The sequence below is a fragment of the Haliaeetus albicilla genome, chromosome 22 (assembly GCF_947461875.1).
Source record: "Haliaeetus albicilla chromosome 22, bHalAlb1.1, whole genome shotgun sequence".
NCBI lineage: Eukaryota > Metazoa > Chordata > Aves > Accipitriformes > Accipitridae > Haliaeetus > Haliaeetus albicilla.
This window is the reverse complement of record NC_091504.1, coordinates 24557622-24580052: the sequence shown is the minus strand read 5'-3', so window position 1 is coordinate 24580052 and position 22431 is coordinate 24557622. Positions and strand designations below refer to the sequence as shown.

General features: G+C 53.1%; 1 protein-coding gene across 1 annotated transcript in view; it reads left to right on the top strand.

The window, feature by feature from the left end:
- Positions 1-572: 572 nt before the first annotated feature.
- The window catches only part of HS3ST6 (heparan sulfate-glucosamine 3-sulfotransferase 6), a 40908-nt gene continuing 19049 nt past the window's right edge, over positions 573-22431 (top strand). The window contains exon 1 of the mRNA XM_069810494.1: positions 573-1025. Coding sequence (XP_069666595.1) covers positions 658-1025 — 368 coding nt within the window. The 5' untranslated portion in view covers positions 573-657. The remainder of the gene's footprint in view (positions 1026-22431) is intronic.

Genomic DNA, 22431 nt, shown 5'->3' with positions numbered 1-22431 from the left:
TTAGCGTTGCCCCACCGGGTGCTACTTGCTAATTGCGCGGCACTGGGCTACCCCCCCACCCCTGGGGAGGGGTTTTTTATTTATTGCTTCCCTGGGATCCCGCACCGCTGCTTTCCCTGCGTGGCCCTTTGCATGATGCGAGTGGCTGAAAACACCCGCCGCAGCCCCTGAAATTATAGTAAAAAAAAAAAAAAGGGGGGGGGGGGGAGGGAAATGGGATGGGAAATGGGAAACGGGATGGGAACACACGGGAAAACGCATCCTCCCGGGGCCGGGAACGTTTCGTTCGGCTGCGGCTCCTCGGAGGGGGCGGGAGGGGGCCGGGCCGGTACCCGGGGCGGGGAGGGGGGGGCTGCCCGCTTCCCCCGAGGGTATCCCGGCGGTGCCCCACGCGTGTGCCGGTGTCCGTCCCCCCCCTTCCCCCAAACCTCGGGGCGTTGCCGCCCCCCCGCGCGTGTGGCGCCCCCGCCCCGCGGGTGGGCGGGAGGGGAGGGGAGGGCCGGGCGCGGAAGAGGCGCGGAGGGGAGCGCGGAGGGACGTGGGCGGCAGGGGGGGAGGGAAGGGGAGGGGAGGGGGGGAGGTGGTGGTGTTTGGGGGGGGGGGTGTCTCGGCGGCGGTGCGGGATGCGCTGCCCGGCGGGGCCGGGAGCGGCCCCCGATGGGATGTAGCGGGCGGCTGCTGGGACCCGTCGGGGGCCGCCGCGCCTCGTTGCTCCTCACCATGATCCTCTTCTTCACCTACTTCTTCTACTGCCTGCCGGGGCCCTGCGAACCGCTGCTGCCCCCCCCGCTGCTCCTACCGCCGCCCGCCGCCCTCCCCGACGGCGCGGTACCGGCACCGGCACCGGGGGCGGCGGGGGGGGGCAGCGGCAGCCGGCGGTTCCCGCAGGCCATCATCGTGGGCGTGAAGAAAGGCGGGACACGGGCGCTGCTGGAATTCCTGCGGGCGCACCCCGGGGTGCGGGCCGTGGGGGCCGAGCCCCACTTCTTCGACAGGTGCTACGAGAAGGGGCTGCGCTGGTACAGGTAACGGCGGGGGGGGGAAAGGGGGGGCACGGCTCCGGCGGTCGCTAATTAAGCGCCGAACCGCCTTTAATTGCCTCCCGGGCCGGGACGGGGTTGCGCTGCAACAGGCTGGTCCGAGCGCGGCGGCTCCCTGGAGGTGGAGGGGGTTCGGGGGGCTGAGAGAGAGGAGGAACGGGCGGGGGCTGCCGGGGGGGGGGGGGGGGGAGGCTGCGGGTCCCGGGTGGGGATGCGAAGCAGCCGAGCTGCGGGTTCCCGGCGGGGGGAGGCAGCTCCGACCCTCCGCGTTGCCTGGGGAGGGGGCTGGGGGCTGGTTTTTTCGGGGCCGCGGCTGAAGTCGGGAGCGGTGGGAGCGTGAGAGACGGTCCCCCGTGTGTGTCCCCCCCGTGTCCCCCATCCCGCAGCCCGGCCGGCCGGGGACAGGTGGCCGGGAGCGGGACAGCCGGCAGCAGAAATTGGCTTTTTTAATTCTCCCGGCTTTGCGATTTTAACCTTTTAACGCTTTATTCCCAGCCGTCCCGCCGTTTCCCCACCGGGTTCCTTTAGGAATTAATTTTAATTCGAGCGGCTTATAAAAAATAAAGGGAGCGAGGACCTGGGCTCGCAGGACCGGGCTGGATCCCGGCTGCGCGCTGAAACCGTGAACCGGCGAAGGACGGGGCAGGGTAAAACGGTATCGCTCGAATTCCTCGGTAGGTTTATGTCAAAGGGCAGAGCCGTATTGATTCAAGGGGCTTGTTTGGTTTTGAGGGTTTCAATGGAATTGAACTCTTCAGGCGATAAAGCATTCGGAAGAGCAGCTACTGTGCATGTGGTGTCTATTAAACTCCCGTCTCTTCGCCAGCTCCGGAGTGGCCGGGCCAAATGGAGTCGGAGCGCTAAGTCCCTTGAAGCCAGTGAAAGAATCTGGTCCGTTATTTTGAAGAGAGTCCAAATGTGTAGATTTATAAAAGCGCTGCGGTGTTCTCGGAGAAACATCTGAAAACAATAAAAGGAGTAGCGATCCCTGTCCTTCCTGCCTCTCCATCCTATTCTCCCTGAGCCCCGCGGGAATACTTTATATCTTACGTGCTTTTAATGTTTCTCGATGTTTTGGGGGAGGTTGCAACTCGGCAATCCTTGCCAAAATAATAACCTGTGAAAATCAGTGCCTTTAATGGAAAGTGTAATTTTAGGGGTAATTTTACCCGCAGAGTTTCAGCTCTGTGAGACCACATCTGGACTGTAAAGTTATTGACTTAACACACCTTCAAACGCAGTAAGTAGCGCACTTATTTTTATGACTGTATTAATATTGCTGTGATTTATTAGCTCATTTCTCAGTTCCATTTGTATCTACGCTGCTCTAGAAACAATAATGATGATAACTAATCTTTTTGGGTGAGGATTACAAGATAGATCTCACTTGGCAGAATGGGAGTTTAATGACTGCGAGCACATAATTAAAGTGTGGAAGATGGAACGCTTTCATATCGCTCGCCGTAGTCCGGCGAGACGTTTGCAGGATGGACCACAGTGAGAGAAGAATAAATAAATCTTAGTTTTGGATTGCTGTGTAGTGAGTTTTTAGTGCTGGAAGTGCTTGCGGGAAGCCTGGCCTGATACCAGCGCGATGTTTTAAGATGGTTCTGCATATGGTTGTGGTAAATTCGGAGAAGTAGAGCAGGGAAGGTTTTCGGCGTGGCCAGATGCATCGCAGGGAAGCGTACGCTGCGCTGGGAAGAAGTTGCATCCCTTCTAGTGAGAAAAACATCAGTAGATGTTTTGCTTTAACTCTGCATAGAGTAAGTGTGTTTTCAATCACACGCGCAACTATTTTCCTTAGTTTCCTCTTCTCTTTGCCTCTCTTGTTTTGTCTTCTTACAAGACCTTGCTATACTGAGGTTTTTTTTTCCTGGGAAAGCCAGACAGAGCTAAATCTTTAAAGCTGGGGTGTGTTGGAGCAGAGGAAGATAGAAGTTGGACAGAAGTTCAGGTTTTTCCAATGAATATCTCAAAGTGGTGTAAACATTTTTAAAATATTTGAACTTGCTAGGAAATCAAAATTACACCAACTGCTTCTCATGCCAAGATATTTGGCCCGAAGGCACCTGTAGGTCGATGCTTGTCTTAAGTAAATGTGGAAAAAAAAAATTCCCTTGGAAATATCGCCACAGAATTATTTTGTTCTTTCTTGGTAGTTCAGTCCCATAGCAATTTCATTGCTGTGGCAGGAGTATCTGCTTGTGGGTGCCGAGTAGTTTACGTTATAATGCAAGTTGCTGACTGAAACCATTTATTCTTACTGGAGTGTTTTATTTTTTTTAAAATTTGAACTAGCCCAAAGTCCCTTTTTTGGACTAGTTCTTTTTGCTACTGAAAATAAAATGTTCTACAAAAGCAGCAAGCACCTCATATGAAATTCCTTGAGTTACTATAGGTTTAGCTAATTATAAGAAGATCAAACACCTTTCTAGACTGCAACGTAAGTTACCTAATGGACAATCCAAGTACGATATGACATTTTATCATAAAGCAAAACACTATTTTAATTTTTTGGGAACTCAGTACTGCTGAAAGTAAACCTCAGTAAAAAGAAGTGATGTTGGTGTGTCTACTGTTCCGCTCATGCAGCGGTTTGGGGAGTGTGAGTGTCCCGTTTGGGACCCTGGGAACTTTGCTCTCTGTCTGTCTGTCTGTCTGCTTTATGGGAATGTAGGCAAAGGCAAACGTTAAGAACTTAATTGAATCCGAGATGTTTGCCAGTGATATTTAGAACTTCACTGCAAAAATTTGAAGAGATGCTCAGCGTGGCAGCGTGGGGCCAAATCCTGCCCTTGCCTGTGTGAATTGAGGAAAAACTGCACTTGTGGGCCAAGTCGCTATGGGGTGTAATGGGTGTAACCCCCTCTGTGTCTGCAGAGCAGCGCCCGCTTTCAGCCCAGGGACCTCTTGGTGCGAGGGGGAGCGGAGTTGGGGTCACAGGCGGCATTTGGGGTGCTCGAGGCGTTTGTGTTTCGTATGATGCCTGTGCAAGCGGGGCTGCGGGCTCTCTGCTCCTGCTCTCTGCCCCGCTCTGCTCCGCTGGAGACATTTCGGGGGCGTAGCCGAGATCTTTGCATGGGATTGTTCCCTTTTCGGTTGCCAGAGCCGGGCTCATTTCCCATGCAGCCGCGCGATTTCGCTCAGAGGTTCAGACCGCTCCATCTGCCTCGCGCCATAATTCGGCGCAGCGTCGGCAGTTCTGGTGCTGGGGGGAAAAGGGCGGGAGACACGCGGTGGATAACAGCGGCTTTGGGGCATGAAGGCGGTGCGGGGAAGGGTCTTTGCAGACACTGGCTTGCATAAAAGCAAGTTTTGGGGACTTCAGCCTGATGTAGCTTACACAAAGAACAGTGTCCTTGTCTCCATCCACCAAAACTTTGCAGCAACATCAGCTCAATGTGACGCTTTTCCTCTGTCTTGTGTTTCCTCGTATGATCTATGTTCAGAGCCCCTCTTTTCCATCTCCTCTTCCTGCTTTTTTCCAATAGCCAAAGAAAGAGTTGCACAGGAGCGGGGCTGGGCCAAGGCTCTCAACGACCCTTCACGTCCCCGACTGAAGCACACACAAGAAAGCAGCCGTTGGGGTTGTGCTCTGGGTCATGGCGCACACTCGATGTCATAGGAATTGTAAAGAATTCCTTATTTTCTTACAGTTTGGGCCAGAAATAGTAAAAAGTACTATGGGATGGCTAGTCACAGTTGGCAAATGCCTCCTGGTGAGTGGCCAGGCTGGAGCCCTGCAGCTGGCTGTGGTGGCACGCCGAGAGCGGGCATCGCTGCCGAGCATCCTTCGGTACTGCAGAGCCGTCCCGGAGCCCTGAATCTCTTGGAGGCTGAATTTAGCTTTTTATTGTCATTTCCCCTTTTGATGAGATGCAGCGCATGCAGGTTTGCATGCGGGGGGAGGAACTTTTCATGTGGTTCGTCATGCATTGCGCCGTGCTTCCGTGCATGCATTAAACAGCGCCGGGGGTGTCCCAGCTTGGGAGCATCTGTGTGTGCCCAGGGGAGGTGGACGGGTAGCAGAGAGCCGCTACATGCGATGTGGTTTGGGTTTTTTTGGTTGGTTGTTTTTTTGTTGGTTTTTTTTTCCCCTCCTTCAAACCCATTCATGGGAGCTAATAACGTTCTTGAAAGGCATCCAGGATTTCTTGAACCAGACTTTGTTATCTCCGAACCTTGCAACCCTGAAGCCTTTGAGCGGCAGGGAAAGGACGCGGCTCCAGCGCTGCTCTTTTGACTTTTGCTGTGAGTGTTATTGGCAGTTGAAAAGTAGAGCTAAGTAGATGCCTTGAGGGGTTTTTGTGTGTGTTGTGATTGTACAGACAGATCAAGACACTCTATAGCACAAGCTGTTGAATAAAATCCGACGTTTCAGCTACTCTGGAGTCACCAGGCTGCATTTTGGCACAGAGCTTGTATCCCCTTCCAGGGTGAGCTTTTCACAGGCACATTTAAGAAATACATACGTGGGAAGAGACAAAAGAATCTTGCGAGGAGTCAGATGGCGATGCACTGAGAGCTGCTCCAGGACATTATCTTTATTCATTGACACCCGCTAATCTGTTCTCCTGATGGACTTGCGTTTCAACCCTCTGAGGCTGAGAGTGGCCCTTGTTTTTCTTGGTGCTTTTGGAGAAACTCAGTCCTGCAGCCTGCTTCTTGGGTTTATTACTTTGTAATCTCTTCTTTCTCTTTTTTTTTTAACTTTCATTACAAAAATAGGGCCTTTCTCTATCAGCTTTCCCTATCCTCAGCCCCGTGTTTGGAAAATAAATCCTAAAATGCAAAGAAAAAATGCTGGAAACCTGTGAAAAAGCTGTAATTTTGTAACTCTGAAGAAGATATTTTGATGCTTTGACTTTGCTGTTAGAACAAATGTGTCTGTGTTTAGAGGGGCTCTATGTCCCTTTTAGATTGCTGGCTGTTTGTACAATGTTTTAGTCCCAGCTCTAGACTCAGGAGAGAGCCCAAGCGCTGTGTGCGGCCACGCCAGCCCGACAGGTCTCCCCGCGATGGCGTGCCCCCATTTCTCCGCTCCCTACCACCCAGCAGCGCCTGTCCTTAGGAAGCAATCTGTAATACGTGCAAAGTTTAGTCTTCTGCAAACTGCTTTCACGTGGGATTAAAAATAGCTTTTACTGCCACAATGAGGAATTAACATTTGAAACCGTTTAAAGGGCTCCTAGGCAGATATTATTGAGGGCAGGCGAGAGGGGCTGTGCCTGCCTTGTTTAGGGGGGTCTTTCCCACCGGCACCGAGTCAGTGATGGGGCAACGAGCATGACTTGGCCCTCCTGCTCCCTGCTTTCACGCTGACGTTATTCCCTTGCTTTCATGTGGCGGCTCCCGAGTTTTGTTCCCGATCCAAAGCCCGCCGAAGCCGATGAAGTGCTTCTTGCTGATACAAGCAGGTTTGTGAGCCTGAATTTTAGCCTGGCTCAGCTGCAAGGCAAAATTAAGTCAGGTTATTCCATGTGTTGTTACGTAGATAGTGTCAGGCTAAAGCGATTAAAGCTGCATGTTAGTGTTGGCTGCGATTTTTCGGATAAAAGCTGTGACTTGTAGAGTGGAACGAGTTGTGGTCTTCCCGACTGAGGAATGCTTTCTCTGTCGCTGTCTCTTTTAAATAAATGGTGGGTTTATATACAGGCTGTGCAGCGGGGTGTGCAGAAGTAACCTGAGTTTCTAAAGGATTTCAAGTCTGCCACTGTTGCTATCCCAGACTGCTTAAATAAATATGTAAAGCTGGGCACCTAGAAATCATGGGGCTGGTTTAAAAAAAAAAATCAATATTATGTGAATCGATACCTTTGGAAAACACTTCTTCATTCATGCCCTTTTTCTTGTGCTCCCCTGGTAACTCTTTTGTAATGTCAGGGGCTAGAAATTTAAACATATAAACATGGATGGGTTTTTTATCACCTACATGTAACTCCAGAGAACTTCCGAAAAGATGTCAAATATCATGAAAAGTTCACAAACAGTGGTGAAAGCTGCAGAGTTTCTGTTAGTTGAATTATTGAGGGGCCAGAGAAACAGTCATCACAGAGTAAGAGAGTGTTTTAGAGTTTCTTCTTAGAAGTATTATGGGGGTTTTTCCTAGATTATTTTTAGATGCAGGCAGTGACAGAAGGTGGAAAAGGCCAGTGGATTTAGAGGGTGCTTTTATGCAAGGAGAGACTATTACTTAAGAGAGTTCAAAGCTTATTTATAAAACAGTAATTACCATCCCCTGAGACGGAAGTGGGCAGCTCACGTCGAGTCGAGGAGGGGGTTACAATAGTTAATTGGCAAATATGCTTAAAAGCTTCTTCCTGACCTTTTAAAAAACTTTTTGCTGAAACAGGCTCGGGCAGAGATTGAAAACCTGACTAATGAAAGGCCAGGTTTAATACCAGGACTTAGCTCTAAATGGCTTTTCAAAGGGCTTTGGAAATCCTCCTGCTTAGGGAGAGGGATGCTCCCGTGTCCTGCAGGACCATGCTCTGCCCCAGAGCGAGAGCTGACGGGGCTCCAGGCACTGGGTGAGACCTGAGCCTGGGGGCTCCTTCCCCGCACCCCAGCTCTTGGGGTGGCCAAAGGGGCTCGGCCAGGCTGGCATCACCTGGCCGCCAGCCCGGAGCCCCTCGGGATGGTCTGGTCTCCCCCCAGCCGTGTCCCGCGGGGTGCCCCCCACTGCTGCCATCCTCCGTGGAGCATCTGGGACGGCTCGGTTTAATTCCTGCCCTTGCTCTTGTGCTACGTTTCAGCCCTCCAGCGAGGACCAAGCCGTGTGCTGTGGGGGAGACCGAGATGCTCCGAGTCCCCCAGCACCGAGGAGGTGCAGGGTGCCCGGAGCTGTGCCAGGCGTCTCTGCCAGCCGTGCCCTCCTTGCCCGGCTCCAGCGGGCTCAAAAATCATCAGCTCCTCTACCTGGGGGTGGGCGGCAGAGGAGCCGGCGGAGCTCTCGAATCTCCCTCTGTGCCTCCCACCACGTTTTTCTGGTGCGTTTGTTTAGAAACTTATTAAAGTGAGGAGCAGAGTGATGTTCTGGATGGCTTTCCGCGAGTCTTTGAAAAGCACTTGGTTGAAAGCCTGTGTCTTCTCACCTACAGAAAAACCAACCCTGGGCACCGCCGGGGCGGTGGCTTAAGATGAGTCTTTCCTTGCAAGAGGATGTATGGGCTGGATGTGGGAATACGGGGTGTGAAGAACAGTCCTCGCTCCCCAGCAGCTTGCGGGGCTCCACGGGACACCATGCATTGCTCTCAGGGGTCAGGGTTTGCAGGATCCGACTGGGATCTCTCTAGCAGAGTGTCTTACCCTGGGCTTGTCCAAATTAGGCCCCCTGAGTGGGATGGGCCAGCTCTGCTCTGTAATAAAGAAATGACAGACACGTGGTGGTTAGACACAAGAAATACATCGCAGCTTTCTGCAGATATGCTGAGAGTACGGAGAAGTGCAGGTCTGATCCTGCACCGCTCCGTTAGCTACCGGGGCTCTGCCTAAAGTCCCAGGCACCATGTGCCTGGAATTACGGTGTGCACTGGGTGTCCTGGGCTGGGGGACTCTTGTCCGGGCTGTGCGATGGAGGGCTTTCCCCTGGGCAGGGTCTGAGGTCCCCATGTGTCGGAGCTCAGGGCACCGTGTGCTCGTGGCTGCTCAGGTTTTACACACTCACCTTTTGTGGTAAAGGTCCTGGGTGGAAAATTCAGAGCAACTCATTTGATTTCACCTCCTTCTCCCTCTGCGCAGAGACAGCTTGCAGATCACAGCAGTCTAAACATCTTTAAAATTATTCATGTATCTTTTAAGTGAGTCACTCGTGATCTGAAGAGTCGTTTGAAATGCAAATGGGGAATATTGCAGTCAGTCAGGCCACTGGGGTGGTAACCAGGGCACAGAGGCAGCGTGCCCGGCTAACTGAATTTGAACCTGCCAGTGATCCTGACGCACGGGGTTGTAAATGCCCGACCCCTGTGTGCTGCTGGTATTTGCAGACAGCGGGGATGACTCTGCCTGCAGAGATCCAGGCTTTGCGCAGCTGAGGTGCTCTGGAGCCGCAGACCAACAGGAGCATCCCTGTTCTGGCACGTGCTGCGCCCTTTGGGGCTGCCGGTGCCACGAACCGCCCTGACCTGGAGGATGCAGAGTGCTGGGACCAGCACCGTTTGAGACTGAAATACGGGGTGAAATGGCTGAAATTAGCTTCTCGTAAGCATCACAGGAAACTTTCCCTGTTTGGGCTATTAAAGCACCGGCACAGAGACCTTTTAGATGGCCAAGGGGAACGGCAGCACTTTGGGAGCAGGATGCGCTGCTGGGCTCCTCCTGGGTCTGATTTTGTATGACCGAGCGTGCTCTGCCGAGGAAACCCCACGGCCTGGCGGGGACACAAGGGGAATAAAATTCCTCTCTCCCAGCCAGCAGCTCCGTGGCGCTGGGGGTGGCACAAGGATCCCAGGCGGCCGAGATCGCTGTGCATTTTAACACACAAAATTGATTACAAGCAGAAGAGAATTACATTAATATAGTCACTTGTCACTGAGGTCTTATTAGTAATCTCCACTCATTAGTCTGGAGAGAATAAGGATGTGACCTTGTTAAGCGTCCTTGCTGATGGAAAGGCTGACCACATTGCTATTGATTTATTACTTAGGCCCTAAACAGCACATGTGTGTGTGTGTGGCCGTGCCTGCGTGCCCACCTACCCGTGGGCAGGCGTGGGGGCATGGGAGGTGGTTTCTGCAGTCGGAATGAAGAATTGGCCATCTCCTCACCTGCCCCTGTCTGCACCCTTTGGGCTAGGTCAGCCGGTGAATTAGCAGCCGCTTTCGGCGGGCACCGTATTGTGCAAAAAAAAAAAAAAAAAAAAAGGACCTGCCAGTGATTGATGGGAAGGGAGAAGAAAAGTGACAGATCCCATCCCTGGAGGCCACATCACGCTTCTGCCTCCTGCCTGGCGCTGCGTGGTGCCGCTCGGCGGGGGCTGCCAGAGCCCTCCTGCACTGCCCAACTTCCCAGCTGCTCCAGAGCCCCCAGCATCCCAAACCCCAGTCCTGGGGGGGGGACCTGGGCTGTGGGCAGGGCTGGCTGCCTGCGGCTGCTGCCTGCTCCCCGCACCAGCACCCGGCCGAGGGCAGGATGGCTCCTCCGTGAGCGCGAGCAGAATCTTTTTTTTTGCTGCAGGTGAAATCAAGCCCCCAAAACAAACCACAGCACAGGGAGGTGGGAGCCGGGAGCAGAGCCTTGCCTCCCTGCTCTAGCTGAAGGCAGAGCTGCCTGCGCGGTGCCCGAGCTGCTTCCCGCAACTCTCTGCCTCTCCGCACCGATGGGCTGGGATCCTCCGCCACCCCTGCAGCCCTACGTCAGATTATTTTATTTTGGTTTTGCCTTTCTCGAGGCTGGCTGTGGGGTGCTGATCGTGCCCCGAAGGTTTCCCTTGCCTCTACCTGCCGGATGCCTCGCACCGTGTGCCGTGCCGTGGTTCCCGATCCCGCCTGTGCCGCTGAGCTCCCCTGTAATTCTAAGTGACAACACACCCCCACGGACACTGCCAGGGAGAAAACGTCAATAAGAGTGGAAGCGAAAGAAATCCTCCAATTACCGGGAGTGCGGAGGGGGCTCGATAAGTGCCATTGATCAGGTGCTCGTCAGCGCAATCCCTCATTGCTGCCACTTGTCAATAGATGCTGCGGAGCAGGAGGGGGCTGCCGGCCACCCCCCCGGTCCCCAGCTGATGAGCCGTGGTGTGGTGTTGGCTCTACGGGGCCGGGTGGGTTGCTGATGGCCAGGCAGAGCTTTTCCCAGCCGCTTGGACCTGGCTCACTGGGACCTGCCGGCTCCATCCCTGCGAGCGATAGCCCAGCGGGACGCCTGGCCGGGGGTGTGGGGGGGTTATTCTTCAACAAGAGCATCAGCCGCTTCCTCCGGCTGCTTTTATATTTCAAAAAGTCATGTTCCTAAGCCACACAAGCCATGAGAAAAATTTCAAGGGGTCGCTGCCAAGTACTTTCGGCTGAGAATTTAGGTTTTGTTGAGGGAAGGGATCGTTTGTCTCCATGAAAAGCCCATTCTGGGGGGAGGGAGGGAGTTGAACGTCCCCCCGCGGTGTCAGAGACCCAAGCGTGACAACCTGCATCCGCTCCGCTGCCACCCGGGCGGCACGGAGCTGTCGCTGGTGCCTCTCCTTCACAAAGGAGCCGTCGGGCAGGGGCCGGGCTGCTGCCAGAAAAAGAAGGGAGAAAGGCATCCCCAGGGGCCTGATCCTGCCCCACAGGGAGGGCATGTGCTGCTGCTGGATCAGTGCGTCCGTTGGAGAGGAGGGTCTAACTGCGATGGTGGGAGCATCCCGGCGCTCCTGTCCAGGGAGGGGGCCGCGGGCAGGATTGGGACCAAACCTGCAGTGGCAGGGCACTGTCCTGCCCTCACCTACCAGGTTTTCCTGGGGTCCAGGCTGCATCTGGCTGGCTCCTGCAGCAGAAGTTGTGCTTTATTATTTATTTTGAGCTTGTGTGGAAAGGGATGGTTGCTAGAAGGATGGCAGTGCTCTGTGTCCGCCCCAGTTTGAAGCTCAGATCCCGTCTTAGGTGCCTGGCTTAGGTGGGAGGATGGTGGGTTATGGTTTTGTTGGAGGGTGCTGTTCTGGTGTCAGCCCCAACAGATAGCTCCGGGTCACTCGTGTCCCCTGCCTCGGGGGGGACCTGCACCCCATCCCTCGCTTTCTTCCAGTCAGTAAGGAAGGGTGACCCCATCCTCCCTCCCCCCAGCTCTACTGCAGGTCCCTGTCTCTGCAGCATGCCTGGGCTGTTTTAGGAGACCACCGCTGCCGCGATCACCCAAACCTGCCCTGGACCTCGGGGTGCGGTGGCAGGGGGGTCGTCACCCTGTGCTGGGCATCGGAGCTCATCTCTGGTGCTTCAGCCGCATCCCACGGGGGAGCGGAGGCAGCGGCGGAGCCCATCAGCCTGGGGGCGGAGATGGGGCTGCTGAGCCCGGTACAGCCCGTGCGGGTCCCAGCGGGTCACCATAATTAGCCCGGGCGCGGGCTGCGAGTGTGGCGTGCCGGCTAATTACCTGCTGCGCAGATGGGAGGGATATGTGGTGCTGGTGTAACCCAGCTACCGCCTCCTCTCTGAGAGCGTGCTCGGTTTGATCCTGATCTCGTTACAAGGCAGATAACGAGGGATAGCCTTGTTCAGTTCTGATCTTGTTATGTGTATTAAAAATTAATATTTGTCTCCTTCGAGGTGTATCAGGAAGCGTGTGAGGGCTTGCTGTATTCATGGGACTTAGTAGGGATCACAATAAGGTCTCTGTCATGTAAAAGGTTCATAAAACTTGAATTACTGAACAGGATCCTTAAATGAGCGATTCCTTTTTAGCATTAATCACTCTGATGGTGCAAGACCTCTTCTAAACCTTTTTTTTTTCTAGGCAAACATTCTTTAAAATAAAGGCAAATTCAGGCTTAAATCCTGCGAAGGTTTGATCACCACCGAACTCCAGCTGTGTCCAGCTGTGGGAGCCTCATGTCAGCGTTTGCATCACGGCTCAACGAGTTGCCTGTAACACACACCTTGTTGCTAGTGGGTTTCTGGTTGCATGACATCATAGGCTGATGAACTACACAATCGGTTGTGTGTGCGCGATGTACCCAGCACTGACCTGAAAACAATCCCCAAACCCCATGCTTCTGCTTAGGTGAAGCTGGAGCCAAGTTCGTGGATGAAGAGGAAGAGTAACCAGCGCCCTTTGGAAAGAAATCTGGCCGTGAAACCCTCCCAAGCTCAGCTGGGATGCTCTCAGTGACAGATCCTGCTCTTTTGCCGAACGTTAATTTTTAAAGCACAATCTGGGTGGAGGGCAGGGTTGGGAACTCTTCTGATTTTGTTATGAATCTCAAGAGACTTGATGGGTTTTTCTGAGCTGTGGCTCCTGGAGTCATGGGACAGGGAGAGATTCAGTTCTTGCTTGAAGCAAGTATCTTCTGAAGACAAGAAAACTGAAGGCTCAGGAACCAGAAGAAAGCTTTGGAGAACCATAGTCCATATGTATTTGAAGACAATCCCAATCTGAGCTGTGATTCGGCTGAAGGTGGTTAGCGTTCTTCTCACCTACAGAAAAACCTCAGCAGTTATTTCTTGCAGAGTTATGAAACCATCCAGAGACAGTTTACAAGCCCCAGATGAGCGCTGGCAGCCTGGTGACGGACAGTGGCTCCGCCGTGGTTTGAAGATCTCAGTGGATCAGAAGAAAGCAGTTAGGAGCAGTGCAGTGTAGGATCGTGACGTGAGGTTCTGAAGAGACCTGATTTCTGCAGAAATCTCCTTTCGCCCAGGGTCTGGAGGAAGACCCTTGAAGCAGAAGAAGGTGGAAGGATGCCGGGGCAGTGGCTGAGTGTCCCCACCAGCAGGCAGGCAGGTAGGTCCTGTGCCAGCTGGGTCACCTCGTCCCTGGATGGCTGTTAGCGTAAGGCACTGCACATGCTGCACGTTCGTTCCCCGAGTCACCGTGCAGGAGGTAGAGGAACAGCTTTAAAGAACAAGTAAAACTGTTGCCACTTCAAAACTAGTCTCAGAATTGATGCCAGGACTCCAACAGACTGATGTTCCTTTATTCTCCTTTTAATTAATTCCTTTGCCTCCAGTGAATTTCCATCTTTTATTTCTGCTGCAATCAAAGGACTATGAGCAGCAAGGCTTGCATTAGGAACAGACCGATCCAACCTTTTTTTAATCTTCCTGTATCAGTTACTTGTCTTTTTCTTGTGCTGCCACAATGCATCTGAAGCACATATGCCAGGAGATGACTTGTTGAAGGAGAGATGGGGCATGCAAAACCCTGGAATTTGCTCTCAGCAGGTCTCCTTTGCTGGCAGTTTTGTATGGCAGCAAAGAGTAAGAGTCCAGATAAGCTTGCTCAGATACACAAATGGGCAATTACGTGGTCACCTGAGAAGTGCCTGATGATTTATGGTGTTATTAAAAGGTGATGGTAAGAGTAGAAAAGATTTGTAACATCTGCATCGAAAACCCCGTCTCTGACCCTCGCACCCCAGATACCAACATATTAAATGTCCAAACAGGCATTCAAGCCTGCGGATTGCTTTGACAGAAATCCCTGCACATCTGGTAACACTTGGCCTGATACTTAAGACCCTGGACAGTGTGTAATTAAACATAATTCACTCCTTGCCCAGTTGCGGACTCAAAGAGGCTGTTCCTGCGTGAAGGGCGGTCTTCGGAGAAGCCTCGTGGAAGAGGAACGTGCAACCAAAGTTGATGTGAAGATGAAGACGTGCTTTGCTGCAGGCTGCTGGGGGATGAGAGTCATATTGTGGGAAAGCAGTCATGTCCAGGTGGCGAAAGAGCCAAGGCTGGAGTTTTCAGGCTTGGTGGGAGCTAAGCCTGATCCCAACCAACAGCTCTATCTTTTTACTAGTGATGATTGCAGCTCTGAAACAGCCTCCAAGGCTCGTAGGTCTCTTCCCGTGCCCAACACTAGTGTGACAGCGTTGGCCATCCTCAGACAGGCTGCTGGACCTCCTTGTTCTCTTGCCCTCTGACGACTGTAGAGGTCCAGGGCGATGCTGTTGGCTCGAGCGGTGGGAGCCTGCATTGCTGGAGCAGTGCAGCATTCCTTTTTCTCCCTTTCTATCTGTTATTTGCCGTTCTGCCTTCTGGTCCCCCTGGACAGGCATTCTGCTTGTTAGAGGGAAGAAATCATAGCTGGAAATGAAAGGTGCAAAGAGTGGGCTGTTCAAGAAGGTTTGTGGTGCTACCCCTTGGCGGGGATGGCCTGGATGTGTTATCGCATGTGTTAGTGTACGGCAGAGCCTGCGGGTAATAGGGTTGAAGAGCAGTGTGGGATCTGAGAGAAAACACTCTTTTTGTGGACTCTGGTCCTCCACACCTTCACAGCTGGAGGAGATCTTTCCTTCCAGACCCTGGCTGGTATGAATCGATAGGATTGCCGTTGGCTTCGGTGGAATGATGCTGCTTTGCAGCAGTGGGATTCCCAACTTGAAATTTCATCTCAGTCTGCCAGAGCTGCCTTGTTTTGTGCAAACACTGATTTTTTAGACACAAGTGGGAAAAATATGTTGGTGGAAGCGGCTCTGACAGGCATGTTCACTTGCTAGAAGTCTGCACTGTGCTGAACTTGCAGCCTCTGCTCTGTGCTAAGCTGAAAGTGAGCAGAGAGTGGAGGATGCACATGTTTTCAGAGAACAGGAGAGAGCTGGCAGTGGTGGGGATAAAAGCAACATATGTCTGATTGAATAAATGGAGAAATGCAGGCCAGATGGCTGGAAATACTAAGAACTGTTTAATAATATCTAAACACTTTGCTCTCTGGAGCAAGATTATGGGCACTTGCAGTCTTTTCCTCTCTGCTCAATTTGCCTCCTGTGTTGGCTGCATTACTCTTGGCTTTGGGTAGAGCTCTTAATATTGTTTGTGACCTTCAGAAATTTGTGAAATTATTATCTGGCGTATAAATGTTGAGCATCTTTCAGGGAGCTGCCAATGATTTGCAAGGATGACCTCTCCATCCCAGGGAGGTGGGGCTTTGGAAGGGTCTTTGTGGCTATCCCAGTCCCATATATGTTATAGGGTCTGAACAGCCCGGCAGTAACTAGGGGAGGTCCTGGGGGAGGCTGGTCTCTCGGTCTAATTCACACTGACCTGGCTGGACCAGTTTGAAAACAGGAGTATCTATGCCGAACACTAGCAAAATCACTGTCAGCTCCCTGGAGCAGAGCCCGAGTAGATCCGTGGGACAAGCACATGGTGTTCCAGCCACTGAGCTCGGTCTGGTTTGCACCGGCTCTCCTCTGGCTCCTACCAAACCATATAACTCAGCAGAGAAGCTGAGCTCAGACCATTCGCATTGCAGCAGTCATCCTTCCCAGGAGAGAATTTGGAAACCAGGTCCTACATGGTGCTACCCTTCTCCTGGCAGTGGCTGAACCACGTGTTACGTGGGGCAGGGGAGGAGGGAGGATGTATTTGAAGGGCTTTGGGGATGAAGGTAAAGGTGCTTGAAGTGCTCCTAGGGGTGGGTCCTCAGGATATTTTGCTGGTGATCACCCACTGCTGCATTGTCCTCCCTGGAGGCCAGGAAGGACTCGGAGACTCTGGAGGACCCTCCCAGCCCAAGCTTTCTTCAGGTGTCCTCATCTTCCCCACACTGCATCTCTGTGGCCAAATATCTCGCCTGCCTTAGAGGGTGCGAGGAGGTGGTGGATGCAGCAGAATGAATTAGGGCAGGAGGTGGACAGCGGGGTGTTGCTGCAGGCTCAGGGCATGATCAGGGTGGTGGTGTAAGGACAGGGGCCAGGCTGGAGCAGGCAGGAACCTGTGTCTTCTGGTCCATCCCTGCGTTCAACCTCTTGCAAGGTTAGCAGCTGATTTTCTCCCCGAGTTTCCAAGAAAATCTGGAAGTGCCAAAATAAGATGGAAAATGCTGACCATGCAATATTGCTGGCCAGGACAAGAGAGGAGAGGTCTGCAGCGTTCAGGAGTTGTGCTCTGCTGTCACCACCAGCCAGCTTCCCAGATGTGGGAGATTGGGATTGTGCAGGCGCGTGGCTGGCTTTGCCAATGACCCCAAATCGCACCTTTCTGAGGGGCCCCGATAATCAGTTTTGCTGCTTTGTGTCGGCAATTCGTCTCCTCTCCCGAAAAGCTTCTGTGTCTGGGAAGACACAAATACAAGCCCTTTGCAGGGCTTGTGGGGGGAATTCAAGCTTTTATTTGTTGTGGTCGAAAGTTTCATTTTCTTCAAAGCAGGAGTTTGCATTTTTTTTAAACAAAAAGAAAGTGATGATCTTCCAAGTGAAATCTTCGATTTGGTCAGTGTTGGTGTTTCAAAACTGGGGAGGTTTTGAGCAGAAAACAGACATTTGCGTTTTAGGGGAAAGGCTGATCTTTTCGCTACTTCAGAACTTCATAATCGGCTGTCAAGTTTCTCTGTGGATGGTTGTGAAAACAGATATTGTTATATTTTCTCTAAAATATTTGTTGTTTTGCAGCAGAGAAATTGCATTCAGGGTTGTTGTGTGGTCTCTTCAGGGACAGATCCTGCTGACCCCTGTGCAGGCACCATTGATTTGAGAGCTGACCCCTCTTGGTTTTTATGTGTTGCTAGAAGAGCTGTTGTGCTCCTCCCCAGGGTGGGGACACTTCAGAAATTAAATAATCATATTATTTGGGTGAGCTTTATTTAAAAAAAACCCAACCAAACAGAAGTGCCTGGTGTCCTTTAAGGGGAAAGGCATGGTATGAGCAGAAATTGCAGTTACATTAAATTGGAAATCCTAAATAATCCATAAATAATGCAGGTTGAAGTTTTTGAAGTTGCTTTCTTTCCTTGCACAATGGAAGGGAGAAAAAAAAAAATCTGTGTATATACCCTGTTTCAAGGAAAATGAATTGCAAATAAGAAAAACAAATTCGAGTTAATTCTTCTTTTCCAACCACAGCTCCATTCAATGTTTTAGAAGTCAAGGGATTTAGGGATCTGGAGATAGCGTCAATGTTTTTTGGTAACAACTACAAACTGTAGCAGGTTTTAAGACTTCGGAAGCTGTTTCTGATTAGTATCTTTTCTTTTGACAACTTTTTTTTTTCTTTTCAGAAAAAGAAAAGGGGGGGGAAAGGGCTTTTTGTAACACAGTTGGGCTAGAGATGGGGAAAAATCTGTTTGAAATATGCAGGGACCTGAAAGAAATCTTGAGTGAATAATAAGTTTAACTGACCTTAAAATATCCCATTGCCATAAGGGATTTGAGAGTAACACTTCAAATGGATTTTTGATGCGTCTCTCCAGGCTGTAGGGAATTGAATATTTTACCCAACACGTTTTCTGATCTAAATTTTCACAATAACTAGGAAAAACTATTCTGAAATGCCTAAATAAGTTTTGTTTTGGTTTTGTGTTTTTTTTACTTTAAATTTACTGCCATGCATGGAAGAAAATCAATTTACTGGAAAGTGACTTTTCAGAACAATTTTTTTTCCCCCATTAAATTTCATCCTAAAGCAGAATCCATCCTGACCACCAATGTGTCTCCATGTGGCATCCTCGGCTGGTACCTGCCAGCACGGTGGGATGTGGCGCGGCGTTATCCCCGTGCCCGTTGGGTCGTGCCCTGGTGTGGGGGGGCACATGTGCCCCGTGCCTGGCACCAGCCCGGGGGCTCTGGTGGGACCCTGGTGCGGTGTCACTCTCACTGCTTTCTGGGCTGCCTTGCTGTCCGTCCGTCCATCCATCCATCCATCCATCCATCCATCCATCCAAGGGGCCGATTCAATCTAAGTCGGACAGAGGGATGTCCGATGCCCACAGGGGTGGTGGGGCTCCACGATGGGCTCCGTTCATTCCCCCTCACCCTGGAAAATGGAGTACAAAGCAGCATTAATGCCCCGTCCTGCCCCCCTCTGCCCCTCACTGCACCGACCCCTCTGATCCCGAGGCTTTCCTGGCCCAGTCCCCAGGAATGGGATGGGAAACCCACGGGCAATGCCACTGCAGGCAGGAGGTCCCATCCGGGGCCGGGCGCTGCCTGCCAGTCAGGCACAAACCCGCATGAATTACGGCCGTGCCGTCCTAAGACGGCCGGGGAGCTTTCGCAGCATGGACCCCTCTTGCCATTGAGATGTTTGACTAGGGGGAAGCTGCGACCCAGTCGGATGCCACAGAGAAAATGGGAGCTTTATCCTCCCTTGGCATGGGGCAACGCACGCGCGGTCCTGCCCCAGCTCCGGCCAATGTATCGCTCTCTCTTTTTTGTTTTTTCTTTTGTTATGATTTTTTTTAGTGTGCTATAGTCCTGTGCAACCCACACTGAAACCCGTTCCTTGTGCTGAGCTTCTTCAGCCGCTCAAGTCCTTGTCCTCATGGGTGGCTCGCAGTTGGCCAGCAGCGGCTCTGCCCAGCTCTCGGGGCGTTCAGTTACCTGTGCTTTCTCTGCATCGTTTTGACTTTAGTGATTCTGAAAACAGGCTTCGTGAACTTGAGCCGGGTGAGTGCCCTGCCTCTGCTAGCAGATTAACAATATATCTGTTTTATCTGCTAATAAAATTTGAGTTGTGGTGTTGAGGAGTGGAACAGATGAGTTTAGTGAGTGGTGTGAACCTGGATAAATGCAGCATCGCTGTCAGCATCCCAGACATCCCCTTGGCCTGCGGAGCAGCCAGGCGGGCAGGGAGGGTGCAGGCAGCCAGCGCTCGGTGCCATCCCTCCCCACTGCCAGCACCTCTCTCTCTCCATCCCCTGCTTTATTTTTCTTTTTATTTTTCCCATTACAGCCATCCCTGCCTGAGCCCAGCCTGGTGACCTGCTGTCACCGGGAGGAGAGCTCTGCTCATGCCCACCGTTCCTGCCTGCAAAGACCAACCCTGGCTTAAAAGCCATTTTCCATAGGGGTTGCTCTACCCCGACCGCAGTTTGGAGAGCCTGAGTGCCCCTTGGTGTCCCCGCGAACACTGCTGGCAGCTGGTTGTTAATTTGCCATTGACAGCCCGGGGTTAATTTGCCATGTGCTCTGCATTTCCTCCTTACACAGTGGAGTGGAGAACCAGCGCTGAAGGAGAGGTGGCCCCAGTCCCTCCCATCCTAACGCCAGCCACTGGCACGCCGTGGGCTCATCACTGCAGTGTCCTGGTGGTCCGGGGGTCCGTGGGCTGGTGGGACCCTGCAGACCGGGCCGTGACCCTGCAGCTCGTGGGGCTTCAGCAGGATGCATCGGCGCAGCGTGCCCGCGCGTGCTTGCGAAGCCAGCCGGCGTGAGCACCTTCGCGGTGCCTCTGCGCGTGGCTCTTTTTGGCGTGGGGGGGACCCGATGGGAGTGTGATCTGACTGACCCTGGGGACCGTGGGGGTCCCTGCAGCGGGGCAGCTCCCGCTGCTGCTCACCTGCACCCAGAGCCCGGCTGTGCCTGGGTCCCAGCTCTACAGGTGGGGTTTCTGGCTGGATCCTCCGGCATCCTCCTCACAACATCCCCTGCATCCCTGGAGGCTTTTAAGCTGGTGCTTCCCATGGCTGCGGCGTGGAGCAGCGAGTCGCTCTGGTGTTGGACAGTTTGTACTGCTGCTCCCCAGCAGCCCTCGGTCGGCTTCGGAGCTGCGTTACACCAGAGCACGGCTCCCCAATTTCCAGCCTCCCCTTCCTCCGCAGCCGCCGGCCCCAGCACGAGGGGGAGCAAATCCTGGCCCGGGGCATGAAGCTGGGGAGGAGTGGGGTGGTCAGCCCATCGTGTGCCTTCTCCGCATCACCAAGTGCAGAGCTGAGGACAGGGATGCTGGAGGAAGATGTCCCACGGGTGGGGGGGCTGTGGTGGCACCCCAGAGGCTGAGTCAGTGGGGGTGGAGGGGGGCTCTGGGAAGTGCTCCCGTCAGCTCGTAACGTCCCACCCTGCATGAGTCCAGCGGCAAACAAGCTCCCAGTGTCCTCCCTGCTTTTACAGAGCAGCTGGAGTTCCCAGGCGTGCCGGCTGGCGGCTGAACGTGCCTTGGGAGGAACGCCTCTTGGCCTCCCACCGCTCAATGCGCTCCAAACGGCTCCGGATTTTTTTCCTCTGTTGCATTCAAAAAGGGGAAGAAAGAGAAAATTGTCATCCCGTAGCAGCCGCTGGGGCCGTGGGCTGGGGAGCTTCCCCCCACGCCTCCCGGGGCCACGCAGACCACGCTAGAGTCCTGCTCGCTTTCTGCCAGCGCGGCTACTGGGAACGCGGGCTCCCTGCTAAGTGGGTGATCCTGCCGGAGCCATGGGATCATTGCCTTGTTCCTGGCTGGTGTTATGTTGGCTCTGGGATCTGGCCCTTGCTCTGCTCTGCTCGTGGCTGTTTTTAACAGAGATGCTGTTCGGTGCGTGCGTGAGCGTGGGTGTAGTTGCGCTGGGGGATAAAAGACCTGTCAATTCAGCTGTGTGGTGGCTGGGGACCAGTGCGCTGGTGTTGGTGAGCAGTGGGCTGATGTGGCCCACCACGGTTGTTTCAGCACCAGCCGGGAGTTCAGCACTTTGTGCTGCTCTAGGAGCTGGTCCTGGTTGCAGAGATGCTGCATCCCGCCGGGCAGGAGCAGCCTCTCTGCAGGAGCACATGAAGCTGTTGCCTTTGTGGATGCTCGGGTGCTCAGCTCGTATGCCAGTGGTGCTGGGCTTCGTCATGGACCGGCTCTTTGGCTGCAGTTGCTGATTGATGGGACAGGGACTGTGGCAGGAGAGCCGGGCTGCCATTGGGTTTATGTGCCTGGTGCTCACTGTCCCCATCAGTTGCGTAGGACGGGATTTCCATGAGTGCTGTTTGTTGATGATTTCTTGGGCTGGGTATTAGCAGACAACAGCCCAAATTTGTGCTGCTACGCTTACTGTGTCCACAGCTGTGGTCTCCAGTGCTTTTCCTTATCAGCGGCTGTTCATGAAGCTCTTTCCCAGCAGGACCATCAGCCGCTGCAAGCCTTGATGTTACCAGTCCTTTAAATACAGCCTGTCGTACTGGTTATGGCCCTGCTGTGGGCGTCACTCCACGTGTCCTCAGGCTCTGCAGCCCAAACTCACCATCCAGACCCCCGCTGCAGACTCCAGCCCTCGCAAAGCCCCCACCTGCTCCCTGCCCAGGACTGGGTTATTGGGAGAAGCTGCCAGGGATGTGAGGATCGATCTGTCCGTCTAGCTGGATGCTCCCATCCATCATCCCTCCTCCCATCCATCATCACCCAGATATTGCAGTGTCTAGTTAAGGATGCTAACGCAGTGAGTCTGTAGGAGATGAGGAATAGATTCAAACTCCTGGTTGGTGGAATTACTGCTTTCCTTCTCAGCCAGGTGCACCAAACCATTCCCAGTGCTGTGTAGGTGGGTAAGCAAGTGTCCATGTGGTCCCGTGCTGGGCTCTGGGGTAGCGAGGAACCCATAGGAACATGGTTCTTGCTTTTTCATGACTCCAGTGTGCCAGGCGGCTGTGGTCCTTCCATGTATTGCAGCTGGGTCTGACTCTCTTTGGACCAAGAGAGTTTTGTGCTGCAGCAATTGGCCTGCAGGTCCCTAAGGGAGGTGGCTGAGGTGGCCGCCAGCCTGTCTGCTGCTGGTGCCTCAGAGGAAAAACGAGTGTGGTTCAAAAAATGAGCTGGGTTAAAAGAATGAGCTGGGTTCTTACCTCTCCTGGGAGTTACTGTCTGTTTGTCTGCAGCCCAGGGAGACAGTGTCAGTCCTGGGCAGCCTTGGTCTCTGCTGCTGCAGAATCACTTGCTGTGCCTTGCTCCCTCCCTGCTCTGCCACGCTCCGAGGCGGGAGAGCCTCTGGTGCTTATGGAAACATTTTACTGCTGATAAATTTAGGGGCAAAACCTACAGGCTGTGAGTAAACAGCTGAGGGTGGGGGGGATACACACACACAGGGC